This window comes from Copadichromis virginalis, linkage group LG18 (genome assembly GCF_057382275.1).
Source record: "Copadichromis virginalis isolate Kocher_CV1m ecotype Utaka linkage group LG18, C_Virginalis_male_GT1.1, whole genome shotgun sequence".
Classification (NCBI taxonomy): Eukaryota; Metazoa; Chordata; class Actinopteri; order Cichliformes; family Cichlidae; genus Copadichromis; species Copadichromis virginalis.
Genome location: NC_140635.1, coordinates 9,112,756 through 9,128,826, shown reverse-complemented (window position 1 = coordinate 9,128,826; position 16,071 = coordinate 9,112,756). Strand labels below are relative to the sequence as shown.

At 40.1% G+C, this 16,071-nt stretch overlaps 1 protein-coding gene and 1 pseudogene across 1 annotated transcript; one reads left to right on the top strand and one right to left on the bottom strand.

Moving 5' to 3' along the window:
* Positions 1 to 902: 902 nt before the first annotated feature.
* On the top strand, positions 903 to 3,660 carry LOC146687230 (acyl-coenzyme A thioesterase 2, mitochondrial pseudogene; annotated as a pseudogene).
* Positions 3,661 to 8,366: 4,706 nt separating this feature from the next.
* LOC146687229 (ubiquitin carboxyl-terminal hydrolase 37-like) lies at positions 8,367 to 13,228 on the bottom strand. Its single transcript, XM_085439587.1, has 15 exons — positions 13,159 to 13,228; positions 12,905 to 12,960; positions 12,536 to 12,608; positions 12,343 to 12,426; positions 11,788 to 11,843; positions 11,487 to 11,543; positions 11,255 to 11,386; positions 11,040 to 11,163; positions 10,803 to 10,954; positions 10,598 to 10,697; positions 10,379 to 10,455; positions 10,093 to 10,201; positions 9,425 to 9,482; positions 9,098 to 9,255; positions 8,367 to 9,011 (listed from the first exon to the last, which is right to left on the bottom strand). The coding sequence occupies exons 1-15, from the start codon at positions 13,183 to 13,185 to the stop codon at positions 9,006 to 9,008; spliced, it is 1,269 nt and encodes a 422-aa protein (XP_085295713.1). The 5' UTR covers positions 13,186 to 13,228; the 3' UTR covers positions 8,367 to 9,005.
* Between the last annotated feature and the right edge of the window lie 2,843 nt (positions 13,229 to 16,071).

Here is a 16,071-nt window from a genome sequence, read left to right as displayed (position 1 = left end):
ACATAAACAACTCAGGCTATAATTTGCTATTGTTACCCAATCATATGCATAATGTTAAGGCCAGTGTGTGACCCCGCCTGCCACAGGGATACAAATTTAAATACATGAGCAGAAAATTAAGGTCACAGTAATGAATAATATCACAAACTAACCACCTCGTACTACCAGTTCGAATTCACTTTTTATATAAGTAAATTAACTTGTATGAACATGTAACTACACATACTTCCGAGTAATTCCAAACCGAATTTCTGTTAATACTGTGGTCCACCTGCAGTATCTTTACAGCCCACCAGAGGGCCCCAGCCCACACTTTGGGAATCCCTGCTTTAGAAAATTACTTTGGACACTAGAATGTAGGGAAAAAATGACCTTTCACATCCAGTAACTATGTGAAAGGTCATCAAAATGCACCTGTGAGAGTTTTCTCCAGTGACTGATCAGAGCAGGAAAAATACCCAGTGTATTATTGCTTGTTTCTTTTTCTCTGCATCATTGGCATTAAATTTATGAAGTTTTACTACTGAAAATTTTGATATATCCCAGTAGACAGCTGAATTAAAATTAAATAGGTTGCTGTTTGTAACAAAGCTGAAATGTAATTTTCAGCCTTTAAAATTTCATGTGGTTAAAAAGTTGTGAGATTTAAAAAATGCTGGGACATTAAAAAGTGCCACATTTTGACCTAACACTGTATACTTTCTGGTCTGTAACTCCAGTAATCTACATAGTATGTAGCATTGCGTCCTCAAATATATTGAAGTTAAAAAAAAAAAGATCTGATTCTGATGGTGTCGAGTGGGAAGCATTCCAAGAATGTTTCTTTTTTATTTTCCTTGCAATGACCCATTTGTCCAAATATTGAACATTCATGGAGTTCAGTCTTTGATCTTTCAGAAAAGATGTCCTCCCAAGTCAGGCTGAGGCTGCTGCCGAGCACCAGGTGTCTGTTTGATGAGCCCGTTCAGCTGAAAGTGGCCGGGCTGCGGTCAAGGCAGGTAGTCACAATCAGAGCCACATCGACCGACGAGAGAGAAGTGGTGTTCGGCTCTTCAGCCACTTACAGGGCAGATGATGGCGGAGAGGTCGACCTGAACCGAGACCCCTCACTCAACGGGAGCTACGTTGGAGTGCAGCCCATGGGTCTGCTGCAGTCACTGAAGGCAGACACTTTGCACAAGTACTTCTTCAAGAACAAAGCTCTGAACCCTCACGTGGTGAAGTTTTCTGTGCATGAGCAGGAGGCGGATGGCAGGATACTGGCAGAAGAGACAAACGAGAGGTTTTTGATGGGAGACGGGGTCAGTCGGGACCCAGTCAAAGAGGGGAACATACGAGGAGTCTTGTTTACACCCCCAGGTACTGTATGTGGTTTTCCACTTAGAAGTATTCACTATCATTACAGTGGGCCCCCTTTTTTTTTTCTTTTTTTTTTTTAACAGGTGGCGAAGGTATATTTTCTGCAAAGGGTACATCACTTTTCTTGATTCAATTTCAATTCAATTTTATTTATATAGCGCCAAATCACAACAACAGTCGCCTCAAAGTATTTATATTGTAAGGCAGACCCTACAATAATACATACAGAGAATAACCCAACAATCAAATGACCCCCTATGAGCAAGAACTTTGGCGACAGTGGGAAGGAAAAACTGCCTTTTAACAGGAAGAAACCTCCCGCAGAACCAGGCTCAGGGAGGGGCGGGGCCATCTGGGGTGAGAGAAGGAAGACAGGATAGAAGACATGTTGTGGAAGAGAGACAGAGATTAATAACAGATGTCTTAAAAGATGTCTCAGTTCCTAAAATGCATCTGGAGGACAGAGGAGGGGGTGGCTTGTCATATTAGCTGTAATCATATTTGCACAGCTGTATCCTTTGTAGAAGTACTTATTGTACTACTGTTCCAGTTTAAATGCCCAGCAGGTCACAACTTTTAATACTTTGGAATTGCCGGTTTCTGAGCTCTGTGTGTTATTTCACAGGCGGGCAGTAAAGGAGTCGGCATAATATCAAGATCAAAGGGAACAGATATCGCGCTCTCTCTTGCTGCATTCGTGCCCGGTGTGGAGGCCTTAGTTTGGATCAATGGCACCAGTGCCAGTGTGGGCACTCCCCTCTACTACAAGAAACAGCAGATCCTCTCACCCTTAATGTTTGACTTCAGCAAGGTGATTACCACCAAGTCTGGAGCAAACCTTATCAAGTATGCTACTGAAGATCCCCTGGAAGAGAAGAACAAAGGAAGCCTCGTCACCATTGAACGAGCCAAGAGCCAGTTTCTCTTTGTGGCTGCAGAGGATGACCTCAACTGGGACAGCAAGGCCTACATGGACCAGATGGTGGAGAGACTGAAGCGTCGTGGGAAGGAGAACTTTGAAACTGTTTTTTATCCTGGAGCTGGACATTTGCTGGAGCCACCCTATGGACCCTTCTGTTCCTCTGCTTTCCATGGGATGCTTAGCTTCTCAGTGGTGTGGGGAGGGGAGCCCAGGGCCCACGCAGCAGCAGAGATCCACCTGTGGAAGAAGATAGAGGAGTTCTTTAGAACTCACCTGAGTTGTGATGCTGCACAGGCTAAAGCCAATTTATAAACAGGATTTGAAAGATAAAACAAAAAACAACTATTGAATATATTATTTTATTTGCTTGTGAATATTTTCTGTTCTGTCTTTGAATGCATTTCATGTTTGATTTTAATATCAGAATACTTTAATAATTCCTCAGGGAATTATGTGGGTTACAGTTACTCCAGGACAACAGTAAATGGCCTGTATTTGTATAGCGCTTTTCTAGTCCCCAAGGACCCCAAAGCGCTTTATACATCCAGTCATTCGCCCATTCACACACACATTCACACACTGGTGATGGCAAGCTACACTGTAGCCACAGCCACCCTGGGGCGCACTGACAGAGGCAGTAACTTCTTCCTCACCTCATCAAGCTCTTCTGACTGCTGCTGAGCTCCAAAGCTTTTTACCTGCTTGGAATTTGTGTTGACTGAATACATAAATTCATAAATCAAGTTTAATACAATGGCAGCAAAGATTAAAAGAAATATTTGTGTTCAGCTTGTGAGTGACCATCCTACAGCTATCTGGGTGAGGTCACTACCAGAAAACAGCAAGGAAGGAGACCAAAGATGCCACCTGGGAGATATCGCTACAGAATAAATGTTACAATACAAATGCGAACACACAGGAAAAAAAGGTTAAACCATACAAGACCAACTCCAAGTTAAAGAACTGCATTATTATAGCACATTTCTAAAGTATATTTCACTACCACAGTAGTACAAGGATGAAAATGGCACCACAGAAAACTAGCACATTACTCATCAATGCTGCTCTTTTTTATGATAAATAACAATGTATTTTAAAATACTGATGTATTGAAAAACAAGACAAATTAAGTGTAAAAACCTTTGACTTGTGGTTGTGAAAGTATTTGCACCACTATCAACTACAGCAGACTCCAAATGCGATTTTGTCATCCTTTAATAGGTAGAAAATGGAGAAATTAAAGTAGAAATGACTAAGTCCTACATTTGTGAGTGTTAAACAAATGTATTCCTGCTTCAGCATTTAACTGTAATGACAGATTAACTGCTAACAGACATTATCTGTTTATTAAACTCAAGAATTAAACATAATTGAATTTATGACTGTTTTATAGGTTCACCTTATTTGTTTACCAATCTAATGTCAGTCATCTCAACTCTGTATTGTCTTTGGTTGCTAGACTAACAAGCCAGTCCAAAACACTCTTTTCTGCTTTGGGGCGGGACAAGTGGTAAAGGTTCAGGTGAACCTGTGGGACCTGACACAGAAGCTAAGTCCTAAGAATTAGTGATGGGAATTCCGGCTCTTTTTAGAGAACCGGCTCTTTCAGCTCGGCTCACTAAAAAGAGACGGCTCTTTCGGCTCTTCAGGTTGTTTTGTTGCTTTAATTAATTTATTATTAACAACAATATAAAATTATGCACAAAAGGAATTACTAATGTAAAAAAAAAAAAAAGTGGTTTTATTTATGTATGTTTATATATAAATATATACAGTGGCCCCTAGAGATAAAGCCCGTACAAACTCCAAAAAGCACGTACAAATTCTAAAGGACGTAGAAACGCCAAAACACATTTCTAGCGTTAACTGAACTTCCAAAACAGAGCTACCTAGATCACTTAAATTACACAATTGAAAGCATATGTGTATTGTTTGTGTATTTATACACAGGCACTCATATATATTCAAATAATTTAAAGAAAACGTTCATTTATCGATAAAACAGGCGGAGCGAGAACACATCCGGGACTTTTTCGCGTTCTCGGCTTGATGCATACTTTGAATTGGAACAGTACTTGGTCTCCGACTGATGATGTATCACGAGTACACGAGAACACAAGTACAAACAAGAGAAAGGGCCTATGCTTCAGGTTTAATATGGACAAGTAAATGTGTGTCTATGTGGGGGCCCACTAGTACAAATGTGGTTTAAGTTGACAATAACTGTTTTAGTTGTACCCTGGGGCATTTCAAAGGTGAAAGCCATTCCACTTTAAAGGTATAAGGTTTTATGAGTGAAACCAGAGTTAGGACTTAGGAGGCCTGGTGTTTTATTTTGAAAATCTTAATTTATATACCATGCAGTAATTGTTACAACATTGGGTTTTATTTTTGTTCATTTCATAAGAAAGTAACTGTTTTCAGTTCATTTTTTCCTTTCCCAAATAAATACCTAGTCATATACAGCAGTACAATGAACCCAGCCCAATCTCACGCTAGCTTTTACCATAGCTTTGTGGGAATGGGCAATTGTTTGCATCGTCTGTCACACCAACCCTCTGCATGTCCTCCTTCACTACATCCACAAACCTCCTCTGTGGCGTTTCTTCTTTGTAACATAAATCTGTAACATATTGTTAAATAGTCTAGTCCAGGGGTCGGCAACCAGCTGTGGCACGCGAAAGGTTGTTAAGGTTAAGGTTGTCTCCTTGACCTGGAGACAACATATAAGATGACACCGCCATGGACCTCAACCTGCAGGCTTTGTGTTACCTGCTTCTTTATACAGGAGCATGTAGGGGTGGACTGCCTTTTTATTTAATTACCCTTTTCTCATGTTTTTCTTAGTTAGGGACATTTTGGGGGACGTTATACTCTTACTTGTTAAACACATGCTCCCATCCACTCTCTTGGTCCAGAAGCTCCATAATCCAAGTGTCCCAACTCAGGTCTGATGGCATTTTTTCAGTGGTGCTTTTAACCTCTTGGGAACTTTCACTACATTCCTTACTTGATGCAGAAAGAAGAAACGAGTCAGGGATGCATAGCAAGCACAACAAGACACCAGCAGCCCAACCTTTCACCAACTGAAGACATTTGCAGCACCATAAAACATGACAGAGAAGAGCTGGGACTATGTGAAAGGGTGAAGTGCTGCAGTAAAGTTGCAATGGTCCTATCTTTTATACAGTCTATGGTTCACTCTATTAAGATGTGATTATTTCCAAGGTCCATTTAGTTTTAGTTAGCTGAAGCTAAACCAGAAGTTAAAACGAGATGGTGAAAAACATTTTTAGTTAATGTTACGACTGTTGTCGTAATGTTGTCTCATATGTAAATCTGAGTGTGCAGGTGCCTTTCCGTGATTGGTGCATCCATGGGACGGCCCATACAGATTGGCTAATGACCTGGAGACAACATATAAGATGACACCGCCATGGACCTCAACCGGCAGGCTTTGTGTTACCTGTTTCTTTATACAGGAGCATGTAGGGGTGGACTGCCTTTTTATTTGATTACCCTTTTCTCATGTTTTTCTTAGTTAGGGAGATAAGACATTGTCATTTGGTTTTATTCTTTTCATAAATAAGTTTTGTACATCCTTTAGATACGGTCCCTTTTGTTTGTTGTTTTGGGGTCCACCCCGAAGCTATAGTTCGCTCCTTTCCTTTGTTAGAATTCAATCACTGTGAAAAAAAATCACCATCAAAATTGTACTGGTTGTGTGATGTGCTGCTTGGGGTCAGACAGGGGTGGATTATGGTCTGGCCACCCTTAGAAAGGCCATAACACTAACTAAAATGAAAATTAAAACTAGACTTATAACTGGCTGGTGTCCTTACCAGTGACCTTGGGTCTGAACTGTGGGCTCCTCTTTCCAGGTGTTCGTACTGCCTGAGTGGGACCAAGATGTGCTATCTCGCCTCTTTTGGGTTTTCTGCATGTTTCTGGCTCAACATGCAAGTATCCACTTCTTGACGTTCGCTGTTGGTTGCAGCCACTTGAGGTTTTTGGGCTCATTTGGGTTCTCAACACTGGGTGACTTTGATGGGAGTGAAAGCATCCTCACAACATAAATCACCACACTACCTGCTTTTGTTTCAGATTTTTTCTTTATCCTTGTTAACATGTTTGGGTACTGGGTTTACCTGTAATGCATTTTGTGCTCCAAAAGCTGTTATTTTGTGCAGCTGTGCTCCAAAAGCTGTTAGCATGACCTTTTTTATCATTAGATTGTGCCACACCAGCATCTGAGAGAAAAGCTTTGAGTTTGATTTTGTGTTTGTTTTGCAGGCACTCAGGAGAATAAGTCATGATGTTTCTTGTGTTTGTCATGCTAGTATCTCAGTGCTTGTCAATCACCAGTCAACAGTGTCACCACTGTGAACAACATCCTTCGACTGTTCGAGCCAAAACCTTCGAGAAGTCCCTGCAGCCGCTTCAAAACTCATCACTGAGCTCGATCTCTCTTTTAACACGCTGGAGACAACAATGAAAGAGGACTTTCTTTCATATGCTGCTTTGAGGGCTTTGTTCGTGAATAACAACAGAATCAAAACCATCCATGAAGAGACATTTCACCCGCTGATTAATTTGGAGAAACTGGACTTCCACAAACCAGTTGGAGACTTTGTCTTCTGGATGGTTTCAGAAGCTGATTTCTCTCCACTATTTCAATCTTTTGGGAAAAAAATATACAACACTGAGTCCAGGAAACCTTTTCGTGCCACTGAGGAGCTTGAAGACCCTCTATTTTTGAGGAGCTTTCCTTCAGTCTGTCAGTGAAAGGGATTTTGTTGAACCTTGAAACTGCCGTGACCCTGTCCAAAGACCAGCTGGCCACCTGGCTGGGTCAGTCATGGATATTCACAAATACCCCATAGTACTGGTGAAAAAGAAATATTGAGGGAAAATCCATGTTCAGACCATGTTCAGTGTGTCGTGACACTTGCACGATGGAAGAACACACCCACTTGTTGGTGCCAGAAGAGCCACTGAGAAATTATTGTTTTAGCTGGCTCATTACAAGTCGATGGCTGGTCACCTGGAATAGCATAAAACTCTGGAGCGAATAATTGCCCGATTTTACTGGCCAGGAAACTGTTTTAGACTTAGAGCTTTTTATTGTCATTGTGCAGTTTCTTGCACAGTGAAATTGGGTAAGTGGAGAGCCGCTGTATCTGTGCGCACCACCATCTTGCATTTCTTGCATGTTTGGATATGCGCCGATGGTGTGCGTCCAATGGTGTCAGCTGGTGAACCAGCTGGTCATTCAAAAAGCAACCTTTATGCCCCTCACCATTAATGGAGGTCCCATTTGAGCGCATTGGCATGGACCTCATTTTATCGATGAGAAAAAGAAAGTCTTTAGTTCAGCTGTTGTTAACTGATCTTGACTTTGTTAATTAAACACTGCAAACCTGCCTTCAGTGTGTCCTGTACATGAGGTCATTTAGTACACCACAGCACGGTGAGTTTTTTTGAGCTGATGAAGTTCAGCCAAAACAGGAAACTTGCAGCAGGAGACAGCAACTTGTTAAAATGTTATAAGAGGTACAATGAAAGATTTTCACCCTACAGGGTTGTCAATGATCCAAGGATAAATGTCTAATTTGGTAAAAATTTTATAAGCCATTTCTGGAGAGACTGCAGTGGAAATGTTGTCACTTTTGGACTTTGCTACCTGCAGCTAAACATTTGCAGCTAAATCATTTATTTAAAAGCAGAAGCTGCAACTGATCGAGGGAATATTTGTCTGAAAACTTAAACTGAACTCCAAGGGTACCATTGCTCCAGCTTACCATCTTTACCTGAGTGAATCAGTTTGTTGAACAATCTAAATGATTCAGAAACTTCTGTGACATCAACTTAACTAAGGCTCATTACAAATTTCACAAAACACTGCTGAATACTTTTAATATTTTTTTATTAGTTATTTTTGTTTTTGTTGTTATTTTGATTTTAATAAAACAAAATAAAATAAAGAATTAAATCATTTCTTTGTTTTTTTAAATTTAATTTATTTTACAAATAAATTAATAATAATATTAATAACAACAATAAAATTAGTGCTGTCAGCGTAAACGTCATTAGGTAAAATGACGTTAACGCTGACAGCACTAATTTGTTGTTTCCAGAGAGCAAGCCAAACACTGGTCCAGAAAAGGACGATCTCTAGTAGATTTTGTTTTAACCTCCTAGGACCTGGTGTCCACATATGTAGACATAACATTTTGGGTTGTCTAGACCAAAATACAAAATTTTGCTCTTCAAAAACCTGATATCCACTTATGAGGGAGGACATTACACTGCCACTGTTCAATCGAAATTTAAAATGAATGTCCTCATATGTGGATCTCATTCTTTTGAGAAACAAAAAAAAGATAGTCCGAATCTGATGTCTTTGTTTTTACATTCATCAGGTCCCAATCAACCCAAATGGCACAGAGAAATTAAAAATGCATGCCATGAAAGTTCAGGTCTTAGGAGGTTAAAAATGTCCCTGCTGATGAGACCAGTGAATGTGGGGCGACGGTGGCAAGAAAAAACTCCCTCCTGGAGGAAGAAATCTTGGGAGGACCAGGCTCTCTGGGAGGACCCTCCCTCCTGAGGGCAATACTTACCTATACTTGTCCTCCAGTGTGCGATGGTGGGCTGGGACGACTGCTTTTCCTTCTCAGCATGACGATGACCTTAACTTCCTTCCTTCCTTCCACTTCCTGTTTCAGAACTGAGAATGAAGACAAAACTGGTTAACAAGGTAACAGGACATTTAAAAATTCTCTCACTTCAGGATGAGATGCTGTGTCTTCTTACGTTTCTCTTGTAAAACAGGATGTAGGCCGAGTGCTGCTGTTCCTCACAAACTACAGATCCAGTTGTGTGGAGCACCTGTGCGTCATTATAGGTGAGCCAGCGATCTGATGTAGAGTGCTGACTCTCCTCAGGATGGACAGAACTACAGATGTAGTGTCCTGAAATCACATTAAGACAAATGAATCCAACTTCTGGAAGTCAACTGATTCAAGCAAACAGTGATTTTGACTTAGTGCTTCTTAGAACATCAAAAGCTTTTGTGTGTGAGTCCTTCACTGAAAAGTAGCAAGTTTTCATTTTCTGTTTGTCACAAGTCTGTTGTTTTACCTGACTCTGTGCCTCCATAATGACTGATGATGCTGACAATACTATAACAGCCACCACCCTGAGAAGGAACAAATCCAAAGAGTGTTAGTTTCATAAAGTCTCACATCAGTGCCACAATTAAGCTGATTTGCTGAGGCTACGTCCACACTAATGCGTTTTCGTTTGAAAACACATCGTTTTCTCTCCGCTTTGACCTCCCGTCCACACTGAGACGGCGTTTTCCTCAAGGAAAAACACAGCATCTTGAAAACGCTCTCGAAAACGCATACATTTCAAAACGGAGTTGTCCCGTCGCAGTGTGGACACTCGAAAACGCAGACTTTCTAAAACGATGACGCATTTTAGTCATGTGATGCAGTCATGTGAGCAATTAAACAAAGATAAGCCGAGTGCATTATACAGCAGTTGTTTTGATTGCTCTCAACTTTGACAGCCCTAAAAACGATTAATATCAGTTTGTACATGCTCCGGATAGCTTTTCTTCAAATTCTGTAATTCTCACTCACTTTTGCGCATGCGCAGGACTGGAACATAGGCGTTTTCGGCCGTTTCAATGCAGACGCACAACTATTTGAAAATGACTGAAAACGCTAGTGTGGACACGGAGTTTTCAAATCTATCCGGGCTAGTGTGGACGTAGCCTGAGACGTTCTGCAGTCTGTTTTTACCTGATTGGATGGCACCACCAAGTCCCTCTGCAGCCTGACGGGGTCATCCACCTTCTGAATCTTGTAGGTTTGTGTAAAGCCAAACCTCTTCAGATGCAAGATCAGAACTCTGGCAGAAAAGAAAAAAAACACAAACAAGGCAGAAAATAAGAAGAATGAGTGTCAAACACAAACAGAAGATGGGAGAAAACGACTGCTCAAATATTGTCTCGAAAAACTCTGATATTTGATGCGCCACAGTTTGGAAACCTGGTCAGTCGATCAATTCTGATGTGACCTTACTCACCTTGGCAGTGTATCAAAAGACGACTTCAGTTCTGAGGCCGTCCCTCCACAATCACAGCGATATTCTATTTCTTCTTCCTGAACAACAGCACAGAGAAAACAGGCTTTATGGTAGAAAGAAATCTCAACATATGCACACACACGCATACACACAAACACTAACAAAAAAGGTGTGTTAAGATCGCTGATACGACAACTCTATTGGAATTTGTGATCTTACCTTCAAGTATGTCTCTAACATGTTTATCACAGACCCCTCTGGAACCAGGTCAAGAGACAAACTGGTGAATTCCTCTTGCTGTGATGAGTGGTGACCGCAGCTACACATTTCAGGAGTAACGTAGTTAAAGTAAAGATCAGGTACGTGGAAAAGAGGTATATGAAAATATTGCAACCAGCTCTGCGTTTCTGAAAGACAGGCTTACCTCTTGCATGTCCTTATGTTCTCCATTTTAAAAATGTGATGGTCTTCTACTGGGCAGGTATAACTTTGGCCCAGGAGAGCTGCGTTCCTCTCCAGGCGAGGTGTGAGCCTTTTGACCTCATTGAGGAACAATGTTAGGAATTCATGAGCGTCCTGAAAGAAAAGCAGAGAGATTTAAAACAGTACATCAAAATCAGAAGGTAAAGCAAAAAACGAAATGTCCAAATAGCTGACGCACTTTCTGTGCGCTGCCGGTGTATTCGGCAGCTTGCTTGCTGAATGCCTTCTTAAAAGCTCTTAGGTGGTGATCTTTAAGGCCATAATCTGTCGACTCATGACAGTCCCTGACATCAATAAGCCTTCTGTAGAAAGGAAGGGTAAACAGACATTTCTGCTGTTAGATCTCTTTGTTCTTCAGGTGTTTGAAGAAAGTAGAAGGTTGACGTAGCGCACCTTAAGAGCTGAGCTTCTGGATCTGTGCTCCACAAAACCCCCTGACGCCTGATGTCTCTTATGAACTCCTCAATGTTGAGGAGGCTCTGCAGGCAGGAGTTCATGTAGCAGGTGTTTCCGATGTTTGGAAACCTGACACACACGCGCAACGTTTACAGTATCAGTGTAAAATAATTCATTTTCTCCACTTTGACAAAGTGACCTTTGATCTTTGTGCACCACGTGTACTCACCCGAAGCGGTCTATAGTCCCAGTTTGACTTTTTATTTTTTTCCCACCGCGTGCTACACTGCTCCAAAAAGGTAAAAACACAAACACAAAATTAGGAAAGATGTCAAGATTCTGAGCAGTGTATGTGCATGTATGCATGAGCTTTGACGCTGAAACATTTTGGAGGACGTCCAAAAGTAGTAAAAAAGATGTAAATACACAAGGTGGAAGACAAATGCCAATAAAAGGGAAATAAAACAGCTCCAACTAAACCACTGCTATAAATATCTCCAGCAGCATTAAAGAGTGGCACATTTCTTTACCTCTGATGAGACGTAGAAGGAATTTCCTTCTCTGCCACGTTTTGTTTGTGTAATTTCTGTTTAGAAACAAGAAAACCAACATCAGTAATGGCATAAAACAAACATACCAAGGGAGTCTCTCCATGAAAAGTGTCCAGTTAGAAAATTTGGTATTATTTCATATTATTTATCACTTTAGTGAGCTGTCAGCTCATGAAGCAGATATATAGGAATATCTTTAAATAAAATAAAAACAATTTATTCATGCTTTAAATTGAGTTTTAAAGTTTGTCCTATGAAATACAAAATCCTTCATTTGGTTGTGATCAAAATTCAGTTTTTACAGAAATCATCCATGAAGCTTCATTAAAAGATTCAAAAATGCTTATTTACCATAAAAAATATTTAGAGAAACATCCTGCAAGTCCCTTCAAACTTACCTTTCTGTGAAAAAAAACCGTTTAAACATCTTTGAACTTAATTTGAGGACATAGATGTGCTAAATTGCTCTTAATTCTTCTCATTTAATGTGATGAGTAAATGCTTGATGACAGGGACTCTTTCCATAAAACATACCTTCCAGAATTTAAAAAGAAACCAGCGACACTTCTTTTGTGTCTTCACAGTGCTGCTCTCTGCCTCTGCATCGCTGTCAGTTTGCTGCAGAGGACGAACAAACATAAGTTTATTAAAAAAGTAAAGTCACTTTAAATTAACAAGTGCAATTTAAAGAGAAAGTGCATTTCACATGTTTTGAGTAAAAGCAAACCGAGGAACAGCAGAAGTGTCTCCATTTTCTCTTCTTCTTTTGACCATTTTCAGCAACAGAAGCATCCGGGATGCTGATGAGGACAAAAGTGTAAATGTTATTTTTCAAAGTGGAAAATTTTAACAAGGAGTACATGCTGGAGATTGCAGATAAAAATTAATAACTGTAATGGAACAAAATCATGTATTTTGTACATTTACACTCTACATTTTCAAACGCTAATCTCTGAATCAATATAAATTATAGACAAGACTAGAAGTAGTAAAAGATGTAATTACAAAACACCAATAAAAGGGAAATAAAACAGCTCCAACTAAACCACTGCTATAAATATCTCCAGCAGCATTAAAGAGTGACACATTTCTTTACCTCTGATGAGACGTAGAAGGACTTTCCGTCTCTGCCACGTTTTGTTTGTGTGATTTCTGTTTAGAAACAAGAAAAGCAACATCAGTAATGGCATAAAACAAAGTATATGGTAAGAAAATACAATATCCTTCATTTGGATTCAAAATTCAGTTTTTACAGAAATCATCCAAGAAGCTTCCTTAAAAGTTTCAAAAATGCTTATTTACCATAAGAAAATATTCAGAGAAACGTGCTGCGAGTCTCTTCAAACTTACCTTTCTGTGAAAAAGAAGTTTAAACATCTTTGGACTTGATGTGATCGCAGCCAAAATCTCCTCAGCTTTGCAAAAGTTCAACTGAAAACAAGCAGTCAGAGGTTGTATATTTATAAACTTTCAGCATAGAATGTTCATACCCTGAACAGCAAACATCATCATTATGATGTATGGGGCTAATTTGCATATTTTGGAATGTATGCTCATTTGAACTGTATGGCACTCGTCTCCAAGCAACTGCTACAAAATACAGGTCAAGTCAAGTGGCTTTTATTGTCATTTTAACCACGTGCAGAGGTACTGTACAGAGTGAAATGAGACAGCGTTCCTCCGAGACCCTGGTGCTATATATGACATATACGGACAAACCCAGGACTACATAAAGTGCAGTGTGCATAAATTGCAAAAATAAACAAGACAAAACAGTGCAAAACTAGACAGAACAGGACGATACAGACACAAGACAATGGAAATGTGCAAAATGCTGAGTATTGTGCAAAAGTAACTAACGTGTGTGAAGGTGTGCGTGTGCCAGTGCAGTCACTGAGTGTTCAGGGGTCTGACGGCTTGTGGGAAGAAACTTTTCCGTAGTTTGGTAGTGAGGGCCCGGATGTTCTGGGACCTCTTTCCAGAAGGCAGCAGGGTGAAGAGTGTGTTTGAAGGCTGTGTGGGGTCCTCCAGCGAGCGGGTGTTATAAGGAGGGGAGAGGGACTCCAATAATCTTCTCAGCTGCTCTCACAATCCGTTATAGAGTACTGCGATCTAATGCGCTGCAGTTACCATACCAGACAGTGATGCAGCTACTTAGGATGCTCTTGTTAGTCCCACTGTAAAAGGTGGTGAGAATGGATGGTGGGAGATGGGCTTTCCTCAGCTTCTGCTTGAAGTAGAGACGCTGCTGGGCCTTCTTGGTTATGGAGCTGGTGTTGAGGGAGCAGGAGAGGTTCTCCGCCAGGTGGACACCAAGAAATCTGGTGCTCTTGACGACCTCCACAGAGGATCCATTCATGTTAAGTGGGCAGTGATCCCACTGTGCTCTCCTGAAGTCAACAATCTCTTTTGTTTTGTCCACGTTCAGAGACAGGTTGTTGACTCTACACCTCTACAGATGGCCCGCAGTGCAACCCTTCAGCTTCCTAGTCCTATATACAAATTTAAAGACCTAGGAGACTTACTTCTCGTCACAGAGTTGTAGCATTCACAAGATTTTCAGAAAACTTGAACTCAAGGTCAAGGTCACTGATATTCAAACTGACCCCAGAACTTTAGTAGATGCACCAATGGTATCAATTCAAAATCCTACGCTTCTCGTTCTCGAATTATTGTCTTGACCAAGCTGAGTATACAATTATGAAACAATCATTTTCCATTTTTATTTCACTATCTGTAACTAAGACAAATAAACAGTATTTGGGACACAAGTCACTATTAAAGTGGTTAGTGAGACTCCACATCTGATAACAGTATAACACACTGCTTATTTATGTAAAATTGTCATCAATAAATGTGTTCAAAACAGAAGCTACACTGGCTTTAAAAGTTTTTGTTAACTCTGACTACCTGTCTGCTCTTACCTGTTTCTTTTGCTCTCTGCTGTCTTCATCCTCCATCCAACTCTACAGCTACATTTGATGCTTGGCAGCAGCTTCAGTCTCACTTGAGAGGACATCTTTTCTGAAAAAGAGAAAAAGATTGGACTTTATTAATGTAAGATAAAAAGTCCCCTTACACAATACTTTTTCTAAGAAGATTCAGAGACAGATTGATTCATATTACATATTGTTTTATGTTTTCAGACAAACAGAGAGACAGATAAAGACTGAAGGGTGCCATTGCTACCATGCAGTGTTTAAAATAATCCACTGTCCCAGTTTGTGCTCAGTGTGCATGAAATGCTTTACACCAAACTCCACTCAAAAAATTTGCCAATTTAAATACGTATCATTAGCAAGCAAGCAACCACACTATAAGTGCCCACTGTTAATTCAACAAGCTGTTAATTTCAGACAGTGGCAGTAATATTTTACACTGGGCAGCAAATCAGCACAGCAGGATCTTTCAGAGTGAGACAGAAACTCTGTGTCCTATTTTTTGTTAATTTTTAATAGCTCTTGCACAGCCACTGTTAATGTGATACCTTTGCACCAGATACCCTCCCATGCACCCATCAGTAAAGACTTCTTTTCTAAAGTATGAAGTACTCAGATACACCTTTCTGTACTCCTTACAGGACAATAAACCACTGATAAAAATTTCTGTAGTTAAAAAGGGATATTTGACATGAGAACACTCAACCGTTGGAGGTTATGTGAGGCCTGGAAGGTGGGACTGCTGGAAAATTAAAACGTTACGGCTTGAGTTCCACAAAGCTCAAGGTAAATAAAATACCTTTACAAATTTCTTCCATATTCTTAAAAAATTCTGATAATTTCTTTAATATCTTTTAAAAATTCTGATTGTAGCAGCCAAAAAGGAAATCACAAGGTATTGGCTCTTTCCCGGGCCGCTCAGGATATCAGAGTAGAAAAATATTGTGAATAAGATTTATGTGATGGAATCTACAGTTTACAGTTTCAGTACGACTTAAGTGTGCTTTTGTCAAATTATAGAGCAGATTTATTAAGCTCCCTGCGACCCTGGAAAGGATAAGCAGAAGCGAATGGATGGATGGATTTATCAAGCTTCTGCCGCCAGACTTTCCTGAAGTCTCTTCGGTTTAGAAATTTAGATTAAAATACTCTTAGAACTGCATATCTCTAAAAGTAAAATACAAAAAGAAACCCCCAAAACACTTTTGATGAGTTTAGAAAAACAACAGAACTACAGCTGGATATTTGAATTATTTTAAATTATAATACCAAGAAAATCACAACTAAATTAAAGGCTTGAGCAATGTGTGATGTGGTTAACTGT